This window comes from Trematomus bernacchii, unplaced genomic scaffold, assembly GCF_902827165.1.
Source record: "Trematomus bernacchii unplaced genomic scaffold, fTreBer1.1, whole genome shotgun sequence".
NCBI lineage: Eukaryota > Metazoa > Chordata > Actinopteri > Perciformes > Nototheniidae > Trematomus > Trematomus bernacchii.
Window position 1 is genome coordinate 1,751,281 of NW_022987772.1, and position 23,720 is coordinate 1,775,000.

General features: G+C 39.5%; 1 protein-coding gene across 1 annotated transcript in view; it reads right to left on the reverse strand.

The window, feature by feature from the left end:
• LOC117496991 (A-kinase anchor protein 13) overlaps positions 1-23,720 on the reverse strand; it is a 135,476-nt gene that overhangs the window by 96,532 nt on the left and 15,224 nt on the right. Inside the window, 4 exon segments of the mRNA XM_034148872.1 lie at positions 3,187-3,370; positions 8,223-8,394; positions 15,618-15,766; positions 18,983-19,136. Of these exon segments, the coding sequence (XP_034004763.1) occupies positions 3,187-3,370; positions 8,223-8,394; positions 15,618-15,766; positions 18,983-19,136 (659 nt within the window).

The following is a 23,720-nucleotide window of genomic DNA, read 5'->3' on the forward strand; positions in this document are numbered from 1 at the left end:
GCTCTGTTTGCGTAATCCTGGGTGGATTGCTTTCGCCGCGAGGCCCTGAGAGCTGAGGTCACCAGCCAGGCTGCGAGTGACTTCACTTCTCATGAGGGAGATGTAATTACTAACACATAAAGAGGGAGTCATAAAGCAGCTTCAATGCACGCTGGGCAACGAGCGAGCTCACTAAGTGGTAGTTGTCTTTCAGCTTGTGGCATCTTCATTTTCAGTTAAGTGAAAACTATTCTGTAGAGTGCTTAAAAGACATAAAAAGGGTCTATTTCCACTTGAAGCCGTGTTTTAATCGTAGCTGTTTTTCTCTCCCCGCAGTTTAATGTTTCACTAGAAAGGGAGGTGAAGACTCTGACCTCACTAGTCAGAAAGAAGGCATTGTGAACCTGTTAAGCCCTGAGCCTGTTTTTCAGGTCTCAGGCTCGAAAATGACATTCCCAGAACAAATGACCATATCTTCCCTTCTAAAAGGGTTAAATTAATAATCTTTATTCTCAAAGTAATGATAAACCTGTGAGTTGGATGTAGAAGTGTCAAAATCAATATAGATGTTTTTTATTTTAAAGTAAATTCAGATTGAACACAGTAAAAGAATGTAAATGATAGTGTCCGTCCAAAAAATGTTTTACTTATAGTGAAAACTACCCTTGAATGATGGGATAGTAGACTAAAAGCTTTAGGAATCCAAACTATAACATATAATAAGTACCCTGTATCAAGATTGATGCAAAACAAGTTAAATTTGACCTTTTTAGAGAGGTTTAGAAAAAAACAAACACTTCTGGGGTCATTTGGGTAGATTTGACCTATCTCTGGCTTTCGATTTTGATGATTGACACCTCTTTTTAACCGCTAGAGCCAATGGAATCGAGGGGAGGTTCCACACGTTACCAAATAAGGAGTGAGAGTGACGCGTGACCAAAACCAAAAGCTGCGATACACTCTGGTGGCTACCATTAGCAGCTAATATTTATTCTCCGATTTTTACATTAAAATGGAATTATGGATTATCAATAATTTTTTCAAAGTGACAGACACATTGGATTAACCTATGGATCAACCCTCAGAAGCGTTTTTATCGTTTTAATGCCATTGAACACGATCTTTGATCAGAATAACAGCTAAGGTGAGACGATCTCCCGTGTTTGCTCCGTAATGCTACGTGTTGTGATGTCTGTGTTTGCTTCCCCTGTCGCGAGTTCTGATCGCTCAGTGATGATACGAATACCTATAGAATCTGTGGAATCCCAGCTTTAATCGGATATCTTGTATGTGCAGTTACGATAAGTAATAAGGGTATCTTTACCTTGAGTTCTGTGCCAAGTGCGTTAGCATTTTTTCGCTCAGGGGTCATTTAGACGCTTCTTATGAGACTTGTGTTTTGTTTTGGTAAAAATGGTTTGTATCGTCAGTTAGCTGAGTTTCTTCCCGTTAATCTGGTATGACACATTAATAGGTTTTTAAATATTAAGAAGCCCTGAGACACAGTTTCGTGAAGAAAAAAAACCTGCAGCCCCCTCCACCGGGGGCTCTCGGGCTAAACAGGTTAATCACCCTAGTGGATCTACCTGCCATACAAACCTATGGGCATTGTGGTTCCCTGAACACAACACACAAGTGTCCCCTAAGAGCAGCATGTAGATAATTAATCGGCAGTCTACATCTTTGGGCCACTTAACTTTCCAGATAATCTTCTGCCAAGAGAGAAGTGTGTGTGTTGTTGACACTTTTTGTTTGTTGTCGGTTTCACTTTGTTAGTGTAGGTCTTGCATCATCTTGTGACCGTTATCTATTAAAGGGGCCCTATTATGCTCAGTTTCTGGGTTATAAAGTTGAACTAAAGTTTAGTTTGTTAATTACCTGTGGAGATTTATTTAGTAATTGCATTGTTTAAAATAAGTGCAAACCAGACAGTGCACATCCACTAAAGCAAACAGAGACAATAAAGACAATCAAAGTATTAAAGGTGGGGTAGGTAAGTTTGAGAAACCGGCTCGAGATCGCTAGAATTTGAAAATATACAACCGGAGAAAATCTGCCACTTCCTTACAGAGCCCCTCCTCCAACACACACGAACGCGCACATGACCAATGAGGGCACGAGATAAGTTTGTGCACAGATGGAAGGCTGACAGGCAGGTAGGCCATCCAGTTATTTTAGCCGGGCCGGCTAAAATGATTGGTCGTGCTTTTCACAGTACCACGGCTTCCACAGATGACATTTTTTTATGGATTTTTTTGTCAAAGCACTTAAGATATTCATTGCTATCGGGATGTTAAGAGCATTCCATGGAATATAACAAAAAGCGTATCTCGAGCCGGTTTCTCAAACTTACCTACCCTACCTTTAAATATATATGAATTGAAGTTCAGCAACTCAGTTTGTCATTGTTTGTGTGTCATTGCTATAATCATTAAGTTGTTGATGACAATAAACAACCAACAACAACAACAATGTACTAACATTATGTATCAAAAACCCATATCTCTCTTTTATTATCTTCTTTTTTCTTATGTTTTAATTTTGAAACATGCTTAAACTTTAAAACCCACTATTTTATATTAATGTACACATCCTTTGACTGTTATATACTGTAATGGACCATGTTTTCAGAACTTACTCTGCATTTAGTTGAAAACCTGTAATATTACATATATATTATGTAACATGTATTACTATAATACATATTGTAATGGTTTTACTGTGTATTTTGTTCCCTGAATACCCGATACATGTAGTTAGCTACATTATAGCATGTTGTAAATAGTACCACTGCATTCCTCATCCTTGAAAATGTAGGATTAGCAACCAGAATCCAGATCCTAGGTGGTCTAGATCCCAAGCTACTGGTAAAATAACAACTAATGGCGCCATTGGACAAATATGCAATGGCCTTATAGCCACAAATCTTCCTTAGGCACGCTCCAACAGTGAAAGTTCATGTTTTTATCATCAAAAGCACAATTAATTCACATATCTGCTGGACTAATACAGAAAGTGCATAAAATAGGGCAACGTCCACTGAAACTCAGAGTAGAATCACAGTTGTATCTCTCATATCATCTTCTTTTTCCCTATGTTTTGATATTTAAACATGCCTAAACTTTAAAACCACTATTTTATATCAATGTACATCATATATATATATATATACATACATCCTCTGACTGTTATACAGAAAGTCCTTACTGTGTGAGGAGCTCGACGAGGCGTTCGTTTCCTCTCAGCTCTGCAACAGCGGAGGGGGTGTGGCCTTGTCTGTTGACCAATCGCAGAGCTTCTCTCGCTCCAGGTTGCTGCAGAAGGAAGTGTGTGACCCGATAAAGACCCCGACGAGCGGAGAAGTGGAGCAGAGTCTCCTGAGGATCCAGGTCTGAGGACGAGGACAAGAATGCAGAGATAAATACAAAAGTACAGACTCATTAAAGAGAGAGACAGGAGAAAGGGCAGCAGTCTAGGCGACACGATTTGTGGTTCAGAATCCGACATACCAGGCCTGCTGCAGCTCGGCAACATGCAGTGATGTCTAATTAAACCAGAACAGGGTCCACAGTGACTCCACAGACCTTTACAGACACCGCTTATATCTCTGTCTGCCTAATATTTAGCAAACTGTACATAAAAATAACTTTTATCGTGCTGTTTTTGTTGTGGACGACCAATTAATTTAGTTATTTTCACAATTGTTTTGTAGGTAAAAGCATCTAAATCTATCTTTGTGACTCAAGACATCTTGTTATTTCTGACCCACAGCTTTTGTAACACTTAATGAATAAACCCACACACTTGGAAGTAAATACTGTATTTTTGGATTAAAACGAACATGGCAATCTGCAGTGTTTTGAAAATGGCAATTTGTGTATGTCGTGTTTCGGTTAGTAAAATCCTCTTAAGCAGCATCTCATTTGTAATAAAACTGCCACAGTTACAACAATAATAATTATGCATATGACTAAATTAAACTACACTGTTTTTATTTCACCAGAAGGGAATGCTTTTTTGTTTCAGTCCATTATTTGCCCATTTATCAACTCCTTATAACACCACCTAATACTGAAACCCCTGCCTTTGCACAGCCCAACACACACACACAACAAACACACACACACACAACAACACACAGCAACACACACAACACCACACACACACCCACACACCACACACACACAACACACACACACACACACACACACACACACCACACACACAAACACAACCACACACACACCACACACACACACACACACACACACACACACACACACACACACACACACACACACACACACACACACACACACACACACACACACACACACACACACACACACACACACACACACACACACACACACACACACACACACACACACACACACACACACACTTTATTTGAGCAAACAGGGAAAATACATGGCTTTTCAGTCAGATACTGAAAGCAGATATATATATTTCTCTTCTCTGTGATTTACTGTGCATGTGCAGAGTTTGTTCGTTAGTTGAAAATAATTTTTTAAATGCATAAAACTGAGCTCTGTAAAGTCTCTTCGCCTTCATTTGTTTTTAGCACATACATCTGTCCATATATTTATATATGATGTCAATAAGCAGTATTTTTGTTCCACTGTACGGTATTTCATTTTATATTTGTTTTTTATCTTCTATTTTACGAGTACAAAGTTTACTTATTCGTTCACACCGTTGTACTTTTACCCGTACTTTTCCCGTTTAGTTCCGTTAGTCCCTGGAATTTTGCGTTCACACCAAAAAGAGAACTTAGTTCCAAGAACTTTTACCCCCATTTTTAGTGCCTGCTAGAGAGGTGGTACTATCCTGGGGAGAAAAAAGTACCAATTTCGATTGGCTGGGCGAATTGCAAACCACGCCCCGTAAAACTCTGAAAAGTTTTGTGAAGCCGCCATTGTATTTGCTGGCATTAGCATTATTAGCATTAGCCCCGCCCACCAACGGAGAGAGAATAACTTATGGCAACACAAAAAAAAACATGGGAGCGGTGGAGATGAGGAGGTGTCGGCGTTCTAGTTCCATGGGGGTACTAAGTGCTGGGCACTAAGTACGGCAAAGTACTTGGTGTGAAAGCGGCTCATGCTTTAATGTTCAGAAAGGTATTTTTTTTTCTCCCTCTGGAGGGACATTTTGGATTTGAGCCTTTGCAGACCATTTACATGCACACAAACCTATATGACACACTACAGGAAAGGGAAAATCCCCCAAAAGCATTATGGGATTCTTTAATATCTGCATTGCCAATAACTATGCTGTAGCTAATCTGCATATAACTATAACGCCTTTTTAATTTTGAATTTAGGCTGCAACTAAAACAAATTGTAGTAATTGGTTAATATGCTGATTCCTTTAAGTCCAAGATAAGATCTTTGAATGTATATTTGCTCAGATAAAACCCCCAATATATTCAGTTTAAACCCTAGTATGCTCTTTTTTTGTTTCCCCTATCCTGTAGTGTGTTATATAGGTTTGTGTGCATGTCAATGGTCTGCAAAGGCTAAAATCCACTCGGTCGCTCATTCATGTGAAGTGGATGTAGTATATTCTATTTTACTCTAAATTATCATTTTACTAAATATAAGTCATGCTGTATTGAAAAAATGTTTCACTGGGGGAATAAATCATGTTTGAAACAGGGTTACTTTTGTACACATTCAAACGTGATTTGCAATGGGTTTGCAATTACCCTGCTGATAATTAGAAAAAAATGCAGGTTTATTTTGACTTTTAGGACATGGAAGTTAAGTCAAACGTTAAAGCTAAGTGGGTCTTATTTTGTAAATAATTGGGATATTTAAGTTAAACAGATTTTACAGCTCGTATTGGTTTGAGACTGCAGATCAATTAGTCTATTAGTATTAGGATAGTAATGACAAATAACAGATTATTTCACACAGAGTGATTGAACACCAGTTCATTAGCAGCAGGTTTGAGCAGTAACACATTACAGGTAACAGGATTAACTAATCAGGGTACAACAAAAAAGTAGCTGTATTCCCTTAGAGTTAAATTAGAAAAAGACTTAATCTGATAAAAAAATTACACATATTTGATTCTTAAAATCGTGGTTTTTCTTCTTTCCTACGGTCTCATTGTTCTGTTGTCTTACACAATACACTTCAGTAAAAAACATCTTATTGATATTTCTCTTCTCTATTTTATTTGCACTGCATTTGATATTGAGGTAATCCAAAAGTAACCGAAAGTAATCACGTTACTTTTATATTTTGATACAGGGATGAAATTGTTTAATCATAACTGGGTGTGTACGGTTTATTTATTTGGTTTGTTATTTTATCTTTTCTTGATTACCATGTAATGCTTTTCTGTATTTCTTTGTTATTTATGTGTTGTTTTAATATTTTAATGTGTTTGTTTTTCAAAAACAAATGTATTTTTTTTGAAAAAACTAATATATATATGTTAATAATTGAGTTTTTGGGAGAAGGGGTGGGATTAAATAAGTGTATACTTCTTCCCAACCTTTTTCGGATGTGTAATTAAATAGATCATTTGTTTAAATATAATTTTTGTTTGTCAATTTGACACTGCTTAAGTTTGTATAGTTTAATAATTCTCATGTTTAATTTCATTATTATTATGTTTTTGTTCAGCCGAGCGTTTTCCACTCCTTCCATTGACATGCACGGCGGTTCCAGATGAAGTGATTTTCCCAGAGCTCAATAAATGGCCGGCTTTTGTGGGATCAGTGACTGCAGCGTGTCCACATTGTGAGGGATGACGGAGATAAACCACCGCCACCTCCACCTATAGTCCTCCGCCATCCATCATCCGACAGATCTGATAAATGGAGAGCAGCGTCTCACTCCTCTTCCCTCCCTGAAGCTCTGCGACACAACGTCTTGTGTTGAAGTGGTGACACATCGAGAGGCAGAGCCTATTAGAGCTCACATCACTCACCGCTGCAGGAAGCCGCCTTCCACATCAACAACATGACAACTGACTGTGTGTGTGTGTGTGTGTGTGTGTGTGTGTGTGTGTGTGTGTGTGTGTGTGTGTGTGTGTGTGTGTGTGTGTGTGTGTGTGTGTGTGTGTCTTTAAAAACCCTTTTCACAACAGTACCAAGTAGATCTAATCGGCAGGGAGGTCATTTAATGAACATTTGTTTTGACGACTTTCCCTTTCAGGCTCCAAAAGAAACGATGAATAAAACATTTTACGCAGTGCGAGAGCTTCCAATTCTAACTGCAGACCTGCTCAGTTTTCATGTTCTTTGGGGGGACATCCTGCTGGTTGTGCTGGTTCGATGCAATATCCAAGTCTAAGTTAAACCGTGAGATGTTATCTTTACAGAAGCCAGAGGGAGAGGCAGCAGTAACGACTCCCTAAAGTCTTGTTCATGCTGCTTCCCAGAGAGCAATTACCCGCAGAGTGTATCATCACATCAGATCCTTTGGATTCCTTTAACTGATTAAAGTCGTCGGACTCACTGGTTTGAGAAAATTGCTTTAAATACACTTTATTTTTGATAAAAATGCATGTTTGTTTGCACTGGGATCGCTGTTTCTCAGAACCCAAAGTGCTGTCTGCAGACATGAGACCTTACTTACTTACCAACTACCATCCTACATTCCTTCCTAAATTCCTTCCGTCCCTACCTACCTACCTACCTCCTCCCTTGTTACCTTTCTTCCTTCCTTCCTTCTTTCCTTCCTTCTTTCCTTCCTTCCTACCTTCCTAACCTACCTAGCTACCTACCTAATGTAAAGTTTTTTGTTGTCGTTTTTTTATTTGTTAGTTTGTCTATACTATACTCTATGAGTATGCACTAATTGGTCAATAAAAAAAAGTGCTGATGATAAAATGCTGAATTATCAATAAAATGTTGATATAAGATAAAAAAATAAAAAATGAAATACAATTGAATTAGGTGTGTTTTCATCTTCAAAAAACATATATAATTTGAATAATATTTGACCAGATTTATCCCATTTATCCAGGACAATAACATCTTGGAAATGCTGTGTCATATATCTTTCTGAAACAACAACAAACACACAGCATGTGACAAACACACAGCATGTGACAAACACACACACAGAGGTGCCATGTGTGTCATTATGCCCTGAACTATAATTTGTCGCCATGTTTCTGCATCAGTTGCAGAGACACTCGGTCTGACTCTTGGACGTTTTCCTGTGTGAGTGAATTACATGGTGCCAAAAGCCCAGTCTCACCAGTGCTGTTGGAGAGTTTGTTGCCCAGTAAGCTCCACCCTGGCGGCAGGAGGAGGTGGTGCAGAGCCAGCTCCAGGCTCTCGTCCAGACGCTCACACTCCTGCAGGGGAATCTGACACTCGTCCAGCAGCAGAGCGCCATCGAGGCCGTCAGAGCGCCCCGCGGTGCTCACCTGGGGGAGGGGGACAGAAACATGAGTTTAAGGAGGAGGTTAGGCATTTTTCCTTAAAACACTCACTTTAAAGGTCCCCTATTATACTGTTTTTCATCAATATATTACAGGTCTCAGATATATACAGAACATGTCTCTGATTGGCTGAAACACCAAACAGATCATTGCAGCATCCCATAATCCCCTCTGTTTCAGCCCTGTTTCAAAAGTGCTGATTCTCTGTCTGTTACTTTAGATGAAAATAAGGAGCCCCTCCCCACGCCCCTCTGAGAGAGATTTGGTTAAAAAGAGCTCAATGGTGCTCTAGGAGGAGATTCAGGTGATAAGGTGGGGGGGGGGGGGGGTTACCTTGGTTGGTGATTGGCTAATGGTTACACAAGCCGAAAAATCGTTATGACATCATAAAGTGGCCAAAATCTGATCAGCTCATTTTCAGACAGGTTTTTATAGAAATGGATCAGGACAAAAAGAGAGAGAATCTTTGTTCCTGAAACTTTCAGAGTCTCTTTACACAGAGGGGACACATGTTGATGTAGAAGAGACATGAAGAAGAGGGGACACATGTTGATGTAGAAGAGACATGAGGAAGAGGGGACACATGTTGATGTAGAAGAGACATGAAGAAGAGGGGACACATGTTGATGTAGAAGAGACATGAAGAAGAGGGGACACATGTTGATGTAGAAGAGACATGAAGAAGAGGGGACACATGTTGATGTAGAAGAGACATGAAGAAGAGGGGACACATGTTGATGTAGAAGAGACATGAAGAAGAGGGGACACATGTTGATGTAGAAGAGACATGAAGAAGAGGGGACACATGTTGATTTAGAAGAGACATGAGGAAGAGGGGACACATGGTGATGTAGAAGAGACATGAAGAAGAGGGGACACATGTTGATGTAGAAGAGACATGAAGAAGAGGGGACACATGTTGATGTAGAAGAGACATGAAGAAGAGGGGACACATGTTGATGTAGAAGAGACATGAAGAAGAGGGGACACATGGTGATGTAGAAGAGACATGAAGAAGAGGGGACACATGTTGATGTAGAAGAGACATGAAGAAGAGGGGACACATGTTGATGTAGAAGAGACATGAAGAAGAGGGGACACATGTTGATGTAGAAGAGACATGAAGAAGAGGGGACACATGTTGATGTAGAAGAGACATGAAGAAGAGGGGACACATGTTGATGTAGAAGAGACATGAAGAAGAGGGGACACATGTTGATGTAGAAGAGACATGAAGAAGAGGGGACACATGTTGATTTAGAAGAGACATGAGGAAGAGGGGACACATGGTGATGTAGAAGAGACATGAAGAAGAGGGGACACATGTTGATGTAGAAGAGACATGAAGAAGAGGGGACACATGTTGATGTAGAAGAGACATGAAGAAGAGGGGACACATGTTGATGTAGAAGAGACATGAAGAAGAGGGGACACATGTTGATGTAGAAGAGACATGAAGAAGAGGGGACACATGTTGATTTAGAAGAGACATGAGGAAGAGGGGACACATGGTGATGTAGAAGAGACATGAAGAAGAGGGGACACATGTTGATGTAGAAGAGACATGAAGAAGAGGGGACACATGTTGATGTAGAAGAGACATGAAGAAGAGGGGACACATGTTGATGTAGAAGAGACATGAAAAAGAGGGGACACATGGTGATGTAGAAGAGACATGAAGAAGAGGGGACACATGTTGATGTAGAAGAGACATGAAGAAGAGGGGACACATGTTGATGTAGAAGAGACATGAGGAAGAGGGGACACATGTTGATGTAGAAGAGACATGAAGAAGAGGGGACACATGTTGATGTAGAAGAGACATGAGGAAGAGGGGACACATGTTGATGTAGAAGAGACATGAAGAAGAGGGGACACATGTTGATGTAGAAGAGACATGAAGAAGAGGGGACACATGTTGATGTAGAAGAGACATGAAGAAGAGGGGACACATGTTGATGTAGAAGAGACATGAAGAAGAGGGGACACATGTTGATGTAGAAGAGACATGAAGAAGAGGGGACACATGTTGATGTAGAAGAGACATGAAGAAGAGGGGACACATGTTGATTTAGAAGAGACATGAGGAAGAGGGGACACATGGTGATGTAGAAGAGACATGAAGAAGAGGGGACACATGTTGATGTAGAAGAGACATGAAGAAGAGGGGACACATGTTGATGTAGAAGAGACATGAAGAAGAGGGGACACATGTTGATGTAGAAGAGACATGAAGAAGAGGGGACACATGGTGATGTAGAAGAGACATGAAGAAGAGGGGACACATGTTGATGTAGAAGAGACATGAAGAAGAGGGGACACATGTTGATGTAGAAGAGACATGAAGAAGAGGGGACACATGTTGATGTAGAAGAGACATGAAGAAGAGGGGACACATGTTGATGTAGAAGAGACATGAAGAAGAGGGGACACATGTTGATGTAGAAGAGACATGAAGAAGAGGGGACACATGTTGATGTAGAAGAGACATGAAGAAGAGGGGACACATGGTGATGTAGAAGAGACATGAAGAAGAGGGGACACATGTTGATGTAGAAGAGACATGAAGAAGAGGGGACACATGTTGATGTAGAAGAGACATGAAGAAGAGGGGACACATGTTGATGTAGAAGAGACATGAAGAAGAGGGGACACATGTTGATGTAGAAGAGACATGAAGAAGAGGGGACACATGTTGATGTAGAAGAGACATGAAGAAGAGGGGACACATGTTGATGTAGAAGAGACATGAAGAAGAGGGGACACATGTTGATTTAGAAGAGACATGAGGAAGAGGGGACACATGGTGATGTAGAAGAGACATGAAGAAGAGGGGACACATGTTGATGTAGAAGAGACATGAAGAAGAGGGGACACATGTTGATGTAGAAGAGACATGAAGAAGAGGGGACACATGTTGATGTAGAAGAGACATGAAAAAGAGGGGACACATGGTGATGTAGAAGAGACATGAAGAAGAGGGGACACGTGTTGATGTAGAAGAGACATGAAGAAGAGGGGACACATGTTGATGTAGAAGAGACATGAGGAAGAGGGGACACATGTTGATGTAGAAGAGACATGAAGAAGAGGGGACACATGTTGATGTAGAAGAGACATGAAGAAGAGGGGACACATGTTGATGTAGAAGAGACATGAAGAAGAGGGGACACATGTTGATGTAGAAGAGACATGAAGAAGAGGGGACACATGTTGATGTAGAAGAGACATGAAGAAGAGGGGACACATGTTGATGTAGAAGAGACATGAAGAAGAGGGGACACGTGGTGATGTAGAAGAGACATGAAGAAGAGGGGACACGTGGTGATGTAGAAGAGACATGAAGAAGAGGGGACACATGTTGATGTAGAAGAGACATGAAGAAGAGGGGACACATGTTGATGTAGAGGAGACATGAAGAAGAGGGGACACGTGGTGATGTAGAAGAGACATGAAGAAGAGGGGACACGTGGTGATGTAGAAGAGACATGAAGAAGAGGGGACACATGTTGATGTAGAAGAGACATGAAGAAGAGGATTTTGCATAATAGGTGAGCTTTAAGACACTAAGAGCATTAAACACATGCCCAGAAATGGGAGTTTTACTGAAATAATGTACAGGTTTAGGGAGTAACGGATGACTTTAAGTGTGAATCTATACGCCTGAATCTGCTTCATGGTTTTCACTTTCTTTGGTTCATTTGTTCTGTTTTTAATTCAGCAGGTGAACCTTTTTTTTTTTTTAACCTTTATTTAACCAGATAAAAACATTGAGATAAAATCTCATTTTCAATGCTGACCTGGCCAAGAAGGCAGCAACGTTACACATAACACATAACACAAACATATAAAATACAGAAAACATAACAAAGAAAACAAAAGAGGAAAAGCAGTCACTACATTGTGCACATTAGGACAATAAAAAAAGTACACTACTTGTTACTGCAAGAGCAGCTGGTGGTGAGGACTTCAGACAACTTCAATTTAAAACATGATATAGAGACAAGTGCCCTCAGTTTAAGGCGTGATTGAAGGTCATTCCAAGACCAAGGACCATAATAAGAAAGACTCCTTTTTCCAGCCTCAGTCCGTACAGTAGGAACCTGGAACCGTATCCAGGCACTGGATCTGAGGTTGTAAGAGTCACAAACTGGAGCAAATCTGACACATATGTAGAGTGGAAGCTTACCTAAAATGGCTTTATACATTAATAAAAACCAGTGCTGCATCCTACGCATAGTAAGTGAGGACCATCCAGTTAGGCTATACAGTGTGCAATGATGAGTCCTATAGGGTGCATTTGATATATAACGCAGTGCAGCATGGTAAAGTGGGTCAAGTTTGGCCAAAACAGTGGGACAGGCAAATCTATAAATGGTATCACCGTAGTCCAGCTGGGACAGGAATAAGCCAGAGACCAACCTTTTACGGGATGAAATTGAAAAACAACATTTAAATCTGAAAAGGAAGCCAAGAGTGAATTTCAATTTCTTTGTTAAAACTTCAATATGGTGTTTAAAGTTCAGATTACTGTCCAACCAAAAGCCCAGATATTTGTAGGTATCAACAAACTCAACAGAAACGCCATCAAGGGTGTCAATGGAGAGGCAAGAGGAGGACGCTGACTTGGGAGCAAAAAGCATTGCTTTGGTTTTCTTACTGTTCAATAGCAGTTTAGAATAAAGAAGCGCATGCTGCAGCGTGATAAAATCTGATTTTAAATTGGAAACGGCCATATCCAGAGAAGGAGCACACGAGTATACAATAGTGTCATCAGCATACATATGATAGGTAGAAAATTGCATCTGATTACAAATATTGTTTACATATAATAAAAAGAGCAAGGGCCCCAAGATAGAGCCCTGTGGAACTCCCTTCTCCAAGGTGACAGGGTCAGAGACAGTACTACCCAACCTGACGCATTGAGTACGGTCGGTTAGATAACTCTGAAACCAGCAAATGGCATTGTGACCGAAACGAGACACCAACATAACATTAGACATAATGTGGTGATCTACAGTGTCAAATGCTTTGGCTAGGTCAATAAACAATGCAACACAAACTGATTTTTTATCCAAAGCAGCCTTAATATCGTCTAAGACTTTCAGACTGGCAGTCACAGTACTGTGCTTTGATCTGAATCCAGATTGCATAAGGTTAAGGATGTTGTGTGAATTTAAAAAAAGTTTTAGCTGAGTAGAAACAAGGGACTCAAGAATCTTTGATAACACAGAAAGATTTGAGATAGGACGATAGTTATTCAACTCCGTGGGATCACCAGCTTTCAAGAGGGGCGATACCAGAGCTTGCTTCCACACAGCTGGCAGTGTGTGAGTGGACAGGGAGAGATTAAAAATATCAGTTACTGGTTGTGCTATCATCTGAGCTGCAATTTTTAAAAAGAACGGGTCAAGGCCGTCAGGCCCGGCAGACTTTTTAGGATCAATCGAGTGCAAACCCTGTAAGACTTCAGAGACCGAGAAATAAGCGAAATCAAAAACAGGGGAGTTCAACTCTTGACTATGGCTGTGAGTACGACCATTTAGAGAGTCATGACTTTGCTCATCAAAAATGTGACCAGCCTTTTTGAAGTGAGCATTAAAGGCATTAGACATACCATCTGAATCTGAAATAAAAGAATCACTGACCTTCAGTTTTTGTGGGAAACTAGAAACCTTCTTGTTCTGAAGTGATTTAATTGTTTTCCAGAATTTGGAATGGTCATTAAAACAATCAGTGGTTAAGCTCAGATAGTAATCAGCTTTAGCTTTTTTAATAAGGGCAGAACATTTATTTCTGAGGACACGAAAAAGAAGCCAGTCATCACTAGTGTTAGACTTTCTAGCTAAGGACCATTGCTTATTTCGATCATGAATGAGATCAGATAGTTCTCTAGTAAACCATGGAGTGTTCCTATTCTTAACTCTGAATTTTCTAAGGGGGGCATGTCTATTAATAATCGATAAAAAGTGATCAATAAAAAATTGGACGGCAACATCAACAGATGGAATTAACGCTGTGAAGTGCCATTTAACCTCCGCCAGATCGTGTAGGAAAGCCTGCTCAGAGAAGTGTTTGAAGCAGCGCCTGAGCACAATAAGGCCCTTGGCTTTGGGCAACTTAGTGCACCTAACGCAAGCGATAGTGCAATGGTCACTGATATCATTAGGAAAAACAGACACATACTTATGAGCTGCATTTGTTAGAATGACATCTATAAGGGTATCGTTATTGGGTTTGGCAGGGTTTATTCTAGTGGGACTATCAATAAGCTGAGTTAAGTTCAAAGAATCACAAACCTGCTTAAACTGTGAAGATTTATCACTTAACCAGTCCCAATTTAAATCACCCAATAAAATGATTTCAGAAGAAAACTTAGACAACAATTCAGTAAGTAACCTATATGTTCATAAAAAAGTGTGTGAGCTTAACTTTGTGTGTTAAACTAAAACGGAGCATTTCCTGTCAGCTCAGATTGTAGTAGTACTGTATGTGCTCAGGTGTTTCATGGTTGGAGCAGAGGCTAGATGTGACAACCATGAGCATATAACTCAAAGTCTTATCCTTAAAATAAGGGTAATTTTTTGTCAGTTACATTATCTTTTCCTCCTCCTTGGCAGAGCATCTTGTATATTACATTTCCCTGGGATGATAAATCGTGCTGAGAAGAATTCATTAATTGAACACAGAGGACTGCGAAACATCAAGGCTCGTCGGAGAAGGAACAGAAACACGGCCGTACTTTGTCTTTCTTTTTGTCACTTTTCCCACATTGCTGTTTTCTGCGACAAGCCTCATTCTGTGCAGTTATTATTATTATTATTAGTATGATCTGCCCCCACTGGACTTTAACACCCCACAGACACTCAGACAATCAAATATGTGTTTCTAGTTATTGTGCTTCTTATCATTTTTTTAATTATTGTTTTATTATTTGATTCCCATTGTGTTATTATATATTGTATTTACTGCCTGAACAGCACTTTGGTCAACTGAGGTTGTTTTAAATGTGCTATATAAATAAATAAAGATTGCGATTGAGATTTATACATATTTTTATACATATTTTCTTAATATATATTTGTATTTTTTGTATTCGGGATTGTGGATCTCGATCTCTGTACACACAAACTGAAAGATTGACAATAAAGTTGACTTTGAGACTTATTTTTCAGCTCCATTGGAAATGATTTGGTCTTTATGCTCACCAGGAACTGGGCCATGTCAAAAGCCAAATCCTGGACGAAGCTGAATCGATGTTCGCCCAGCGGAGTCACATGACCCGGGTTCAGATCCTCGGGGGGGCCGCGGCTCGCTGAACACAGAGTGACAAACACCGCCTCGCAGCAGTCGTGGGCTAAGAGACAACAAAAGGGGGGACACAACATGACAGGGTGAGAAAAAAGACTGGGAGGAGGTGTTACAGCATGGAGAATATGCTGTAGTTTTAAACAAATACATTGGCTATAATCTATATTATCAATCTGTCTGTGTATATGGCTACATCTTCCATGTGTTTAAAATGTGCCTTTTATAAAGTTAAATGTGCTTTGGCATAAGCAATTGTGTTAGCAAGTTAATGCGATTTTGCTATGTCCCTGTGTTGCATGAGCACACGATAGTCGTTGTTAGCTTGTTTTCAGCTAGCAAGGATACTGTAAAGTTATATTTAGCATGTACTGTAGTTTTTAAAGACTTTTCCTAATACACAAATACATTATCTATATTATATAGGAGCAGTCTGTGTATACGGTTACATCTCCCATGAGTTTAAAATAAATGTGTTTTGGGCATAAGCTATTTTGTTGTTAGCTAGTTTCGGCTAGCACATTTTAGCATAATACTTTAGTTTTTAAACACTTTTCACAACACATTGTGCAGGTTCATTTAAATAATGTACACCCCATCTGAGTATCTCAACCAAAGGCTACTATAACTACCTTTGCAAGATTGCACTATATCTCTTAGGGAAACCATGAAGCCAGGGTTAAGATTAGTACTCTTGTTCTTGTAGAAACCCGAAATACTAAATGGACGTTAAGTATGATCCTGAAAATGAGCAAATGCCTTGCTCAATGGCACCCATTCCAGGCCATAGTAGTGATTTTGTGTATCTGAAGCCATTTTTCCCAGGCCATTTGGTAATTGTATCCCACGACCTTGTGCCTGGTCACAGGTTGTTCCTCCTGAGCTGTACTGATGGAGGGAGCGGTGGAGCAGAGCTAATCTGTGAGTGGAGAGCAACACCTCCTCCACCCCCCCTCTGATGGCTGTAATTCAGCCGAGCTCTTAACAAGATAACAAGTTGAACATGTTCCACCTTCTCTTTTACCGACTGAAATCCTGACACTTAACAGACTGGTGCAGGGATGATTCCTAAACTCGGAAATGAGTCGACATTTTAGCACTTCCTGTTCCCTGGTCTGGAAGTCAATCGGTTTTTGATTGTGTTTTTGTAGTTGTGAGCATGAAATAAGGTCTGTGAAGAGATTTGAAAGTGTTGTTCTAAGACATAAAATTTGTCAGCAAATCCCCCACTGGTGAATTAAAAACGGTTGATGCTATCAAGTGTCTAAATGAGACGACTAAACGTCATCACGCCCAACATTAGCCGCCTTTAGCTTAGCAGTGGTGACGTGAAGTCATGTGACCGTGCTGTAGTTCCTTTATAGCCCAACATTAGCCGCCTATAGCTTAGCAGTGGTGACGTGAAGTCATGTGACCGTGCTGTAGTTCCTTTATAGCCCAACATTAGCCGCCTATAGCTTAGCAGTGGTGACGTGAAGTCATGTGACCGTGCTGTAGTTCCTTTATAGCCCAACATTAGCCGCCTATAGCTTAGCCGTGGTGACAACAATAAATGTATATCTGTTGTTTTAGCTTATATTTAATGCCTTCCCCACCATGTTGCTACCATTGATTCATATTACAGGTTTACAAGTATTCTGTATTTCTACGACCCATTTACTCACTGTTGCTGCTTATTCATCTCACAGGAAGTATCTCCGACTTCTGCGCTGTCTAAATATTTTAAATGTGGCAAGTATAGAACAAATGGGATGAGCTCCAAGAGGAGAGATGATGAACGAGCCAGGCTCCATAAAAAGTAAAATGAGGTGATTTCTCTCCAACACACAACATTAGTTTTAAAGCCAGGCCAGTGGAGGTGGATGATTAATGATTTATCACTTTCTTCCACCGCTATAATAACTCCTGACTGCCCTATGCTTTCTGTGGGATGGGAAGAATAATTACACCACCACCTTCCTCAACATAACACATTTTTTAAATATATTTTGGCATGCTTTAGCACCCGTAATGTTCGTTTGAGCTATAGCACATAATGGCTATAGAGAATTAACAACTAAAGCAGTTTTTGCTGTTTTTATTTTGGGCCTTTTTAAGAATATATTTCCTTTATTTTAACTTATTTTGACGCATTTGCCCCAAGGTTGTGATATGAGAATCCATATTGTCTTAGATTTTAGATATATTGATTGTATTGTACTGGTTTTACAGGCTGCATTACAGGAAATTCTGAATTTATAAGACTATTCGAGCTAGACCTTTTCCCTCAGAGTTCAGACTTTAATCTCAGAACTTTAAAAACATATTCACTCGTGGTCAGATCTCAACAAATATTTGATACCTGACCCCAATCCTCTTCTGTACACAATTCATAAATATACATTAGAAAACGTTGTAGTCACTTGCAGTTTAAAAGTGTTTCTGTTTTGTTGCCATTAAAACCTTAAGTTGATATTATTTATATGGATAAGTAAAGCTTTCAGACATCTTTCTATCCTCAGACCACACATTACATTACATCGCTTTTATCCAAAGCGACTTACATATATTGAGTACTGTGGACAATCCCCACAGGAGCAATTTGGGGTGAAGTGTCTTGCCCAGGAACTCGAACTTGCTATCCCCTGATTCAAAGTTCCGCGCACTATAACACTGAGCCACAGCCTCCCATCTTTCTCTGATGCATGACAGCAGAATTCAAAATAGATTCATCATGCCTCCATCACTGTAGGTGGAGCTGCTTTCCCACAGGTGCATTGGGAGTCATTTATATATCCTTTACTTAACCAGGTAAAAGTGTAAGAGATTCAAATCTATTTTTCAAGAGTGACCTGGCCAAGAGGGCAGAATGAACAAAGTTACAACAAATGAACACAAAACAATACAGGCAGACCAATACAGCTGTAAAACACAAATGAAATGGCACATAAACCAGTCAATATGCGAATAAAAGAAACTATTATAAAACGACTTCAATTAGGGGATATACGAGCAATCACATCGACCAATGGTTCCTTTAAGATAGACTTGAATTCCCCCATAGTGATCAAATCTGACAGTTTCAGCTCTTTCTGTACATTATTCCAAGCAGAAGGGGCAGTATATTTAAAAGCTTTTTTACCCAGTTGTGTTCTCACTTTAAGAACCAGCATCTGAATAAAATATTGGGACCGCAGGCCATATAAACTTAGTTTTTTTACACATATATGTGCAAATATAAGACCGTAACAGGGAAGCTTCAGGCGTTTTGGGTGGGTCAGCTTACCGGGACACAGCGCCTGCAGGGTGTCATGGCTGCTCCTTAGGGTGCTGGTCAAGTGTCTCTGTGTGCTGCCAGCGAACAGCAGGAAGTAATCCACGCCATCCTCATCCTCAGCCAGCTCTTCATCAGCGAGCTGAACCGTGATGACACAACGCCCCTGCAGAGAGAAGGAGGGGGGAGATGGAAAAGAGCAAAAAGTGAGACAGAAACTTAGAGAAATATAAGTTTCTATTCATTATTAAGATGGCGGCTCTTGCAGACACAGCTGGCTCCCTCTCTGCCTAACCAAGACTTTATAATAATTTTGCGCACACACACACACACACACACACACACACACAGACCGCCTGATATAAAGATGAATTGATCTTTTTATAACTATCCAATTATGTACATTTGATATCTTTACATTTACATTTTTCGTAAATGTAATAGTGGCTTCTATACAGAATGTGCTTTGCTGCTAATGCTGTTATCAACACTGCTTTTATCTATTTGTTGATTATATTAAAATGATGAGAAATGAGAAAAACCTGCAAAAAACGTTGATATGCACGATTATATTGACAATAAAGACTTTCTGAATCTGATTCAAACTGACTATTCTGTGTTGCTCCTTATTTCTCACAATATCTATACGATGCATCCTATCTCTTCATCGATGGATTTGCAAGTATAAAATACTAATATATGTGCAATAATATGTGTTTTTCTGGTAGGGAAGCACATGTTTTAATCAAGTTTATATCAAGACAAACTTCAAGCAGCCATTAACGAGGCACATTTAGAGCCAGTCAGGGAGGCATGTCCACTGTGCAAAGGAAAAGCTCAATAACACAAATGCATAATTGAATACAGCCTAGATAGTGTCTGTATAGCACAAACAAGCCCCAAAAACTGAAGCAACAAGAACAAATCCTAATCTTACCCCTCTTATCTGAGAGCAAATGTAACCTGAATATAAAAATTGTAATCCCAGATGGCCACTTTAGATGCATTTAAAACAACTTGTGTATCCAGATGTGAGCTACAATCCATTCCCTCTGGATATCTGGATGCCAAATGTTAATAATACCACGGTGTAAAGCTGTATGTGGAGTCTGCCAGTTTCTCTCTGCAGAACACTTGTTACAAAAAAGCCTTAAAGATAACATAGTAGTGATGTATTGATTTGAAAAGCTGCTCATCACATCATTAACAAACAAACAGCAGCTCGACTTTGTGCTGAGGAGAGACCGCAGAAGAGGAGGAAGACATTATGTTTACGCAACGTGATTAACAGCTCCTGTAGCAGTGCTTTTTATCTAAAATCCTACTTTTTAAAAGAAACATTTCATCCCAAGAAGCATTATTTGTCAATTACTCCTCCGGTTTTACCGTGAATTCTTGAAGAAAACGAAAGGTTTTTTTGCATACATCCACGCACGGGTGAAAAATATACATATTTCTTTCTTTTTTTTAAACGGTGAATTAAGAAAAGAACGATAAAGGGGCCCTCATTTAACAAAAGAAAATCACATGCATATTGCAGAAGAGTTTAGGGGAGAATTTGTAATCTATTTTTTATATACAGTAGTTTTACACTTCTTAAAACACAGCGCCCATTCTACACTTCAATTCATCAACACTTTTCGCAACTTTTCAGACAGGAATTTTAGGCTTTGCAGACCATTAACATGCACTAAAACCTACAGAACACACTACAGGAAAGAGAAACCCCCAAAAAGCATGATAGGGCCTTTTTAAAATGCTTCCTTCTCGTAGTGCCATGAGAGGAAACGTTTTAGTTCAAGAATTCAAGATAACAAGGTGTGTTGTTGATATACAAATGGTCCTTTCGGGCGTGAAGTATTATTATTACATACAGTAAACAAGCTGTGCACAACCTGTGTGGGCAACATGAGCAGCTGGTCTTACTGGATCTGGTGCGATTAAAGTCCTGGAGCACCGGCCAACTTTACATGAGAAATGTCATGGAAGTAGATAACAGAAGCATTTTTAGCTCTTTTACGGGATTCTTGTTTAAAACTCGTCAGGTAAAACATGAAAAATTCAGCGTTAGTTTGTTTTTTAAGTCAATAAATCTCATGCAGGTAAGATAGGAAGATGTGTGTCTCTGTTAACTTGGAGTCTTCCAGCCTTATCATTGTTAACTGCATATTGAAATATCCTGATTCTCATATGTACTTTTGTATGTATTGGTCAATGCGTACATTTGTCCTATAACTCATTTTGTTTTTATATTTTATTATATCCTTTTGATTCACAATTTTACACAAACGTCTTAAGGCCCCTACACACCAAACTGACACCAAAGAACACGTCCCGACGGACCCGACTGTTGTGTCGCCTCACGTCTCCGGCGTCTTGGCCAACAGTCGCACTGGAACACACCGCAAAGACTTCAGCCGACGGCCAAGAAGCACGTACGAACTGCGCATGCGTGAGTGGCAATAACTCTCCTTACCAGCAGGCGGCGGTAGTGTGTATTCGTCATTCAAAAGAGGCAACAACCGGAAGACAGACTGCGTGATAGACCGAGAGAAGAAGAACAGACTGCGTGATATAAACAAACAACAAATAGCGTGTGCGTTCCATTTTCACTCTACAGCGAGAAGCTCATGGGGCTTTCCCGAACCTGTGTCGAGAGCTGGAGTTAAATGAAATCTCAGATTTGCCTTCTTAATAGTTTGTTTGGGTCCCTCACTTCCGTTTCGTTTCTCATGCACTGATTCGCTAGCTGAACAGCCAATCAGAGTGATTTCTTTGGCCGACGGCCTGTTACCGACAGCCTACCGATTCAACATGTCGAATCGGCGGTGGAAGGTGTCAGCACGGCCGAAAAGAGACGACGGTGCAGGACACACCAATCTGAGTAGGGCGACAGGACGCTCATCGACGGCCAGACATCTATCGACGGACGAAATCGGCTTGGTGCGTCAGGGCCTTTAACCTGTTAAGCCCCATGCCCCCGCCGGCTAAAAACAATATTTAACTTCTCTTATTTATATAATTATTTGAACATTTTTAAAATGTTTACATTAAATTCCTAGGTTTACATAAATATTGTAATACTATTTTTGTATTAATTTTACATCATAACATTAACTTCATATGTTTATATAAACATTTGTATATTACATTTGACTTTTCCTTTTATTTCAAATGTTTACATGAGTAATATGTTTTACAAAATATCATGGAAGTAGATAACAGATGCATGTTTAGCTCTTTTACGGGATTCTTGTTTAAAACTCGTCAGGTAAAACATTAAAAAGTTAGTAGAGATGTCCCGATCCGATCATGTGATTGGGGATCGGAGACGATCAGGTGATTTTCAAAAGATCGGAATCGGGAGAAAAAGATCGGGGTTCGGTTTTTTTGCTTTTTTTTCATAAAATATTTTTATTATTTTATTTAATGTAACAAAACATTAATGACCATGTTCACGTCTTAAAGTCATCCTGAGGCCTTAGTTTTGGTTTAAAATTATACAACATCATGTATGTGTTGCTTCTTTTGGGCTTGTTTTCATAGACCTGGTTGCTTATTTCTCTCAAATCTGGCAACAGAGTGGGCGCAGTGTCTAATAGTAGCAGTAAGCTAACAAGAGGCTACGTTCAGCTGGTGACTCGGGAGTCGGGACAGAGAAAATGTCAGGAGTTTGGAAGTATTATAAAATTGAAAGCGATGACTGATAAGCTTTATTTTGTTTTGATCAAATGCTGCACAACTGAACTGATCCAATGCTCCTGTGAAAAAAAGAAGCTATATCCACGTTGGATAGAATGGGTAGTTGGGTACTGGCATTTAAATAAAAAAATAACCTTAAGGGACAACCTGAATGCTTTTTTCCTTTTTTTTCTCTTAATGCATTGCATAAAGATCGGATCGGGAAAAATCAGTATCGGCAGATTGTCAAAATCAAATGATCGGAATCGGATCGGGAGCAAAAAAAGGTGATCGGGACATCCCTAAAAGTCAGCGTTCGTTTGTTTTTTAAGTCAATAATTCTCATGCTGCAAGATAGGAAGATGTTTGTCTCTGTTAACTTCGAGTTTTCTAGCCTTATCATTGTTAACTGCATATATATTGAAATATCCACATTTTCACGTATTTATTCTTCTATTTCTAATGCTTGTATACATATTTTTATTTCATTTAATTCTAATCAAATCCTTCAAATCAAGCCAATCAATCAAATCAAGCCAATGTCCCCCTGTTTGTATAAATATTTTTGATATAATTTATATTATCTTTTTTATTTCACATTTGTACTTTAACTTCTCATGTTTAAATACATATTTTCATCATATATTATTTTACATTTGTGTTTTAAATTCCAATGTTATTCATATATTATTTATATTGTATTCTAAAATTAAGCAACTATCACAAAACCCAATTTTCCCACGGGATAAACAAAGTATTTCTGATTCTATTTCTGATTGCAAAAAACAAGAAAATGGTCAGGTATAGCAAAACGGGGCTGAGGCTTTTCAAGCTAAGAAACAATTAGGGTTCCTGGAAACCAATGGCACTCAATCAATGTATATTTACATATTTTCCTCAGCTGTATTGTGTGAATGCAAAACTCATTCCAATGTAAGACACGGGGATGCAGACTCCATTGTGCATTGTGTGTTTTTTCTAAAAGACAATTGACTGTGTTGTGGCTGAATGGATTGTTGTTGTGGGCACTGGTGTCATCTGAGGACAGTCTGAGGAGGAGGAGAAGGAG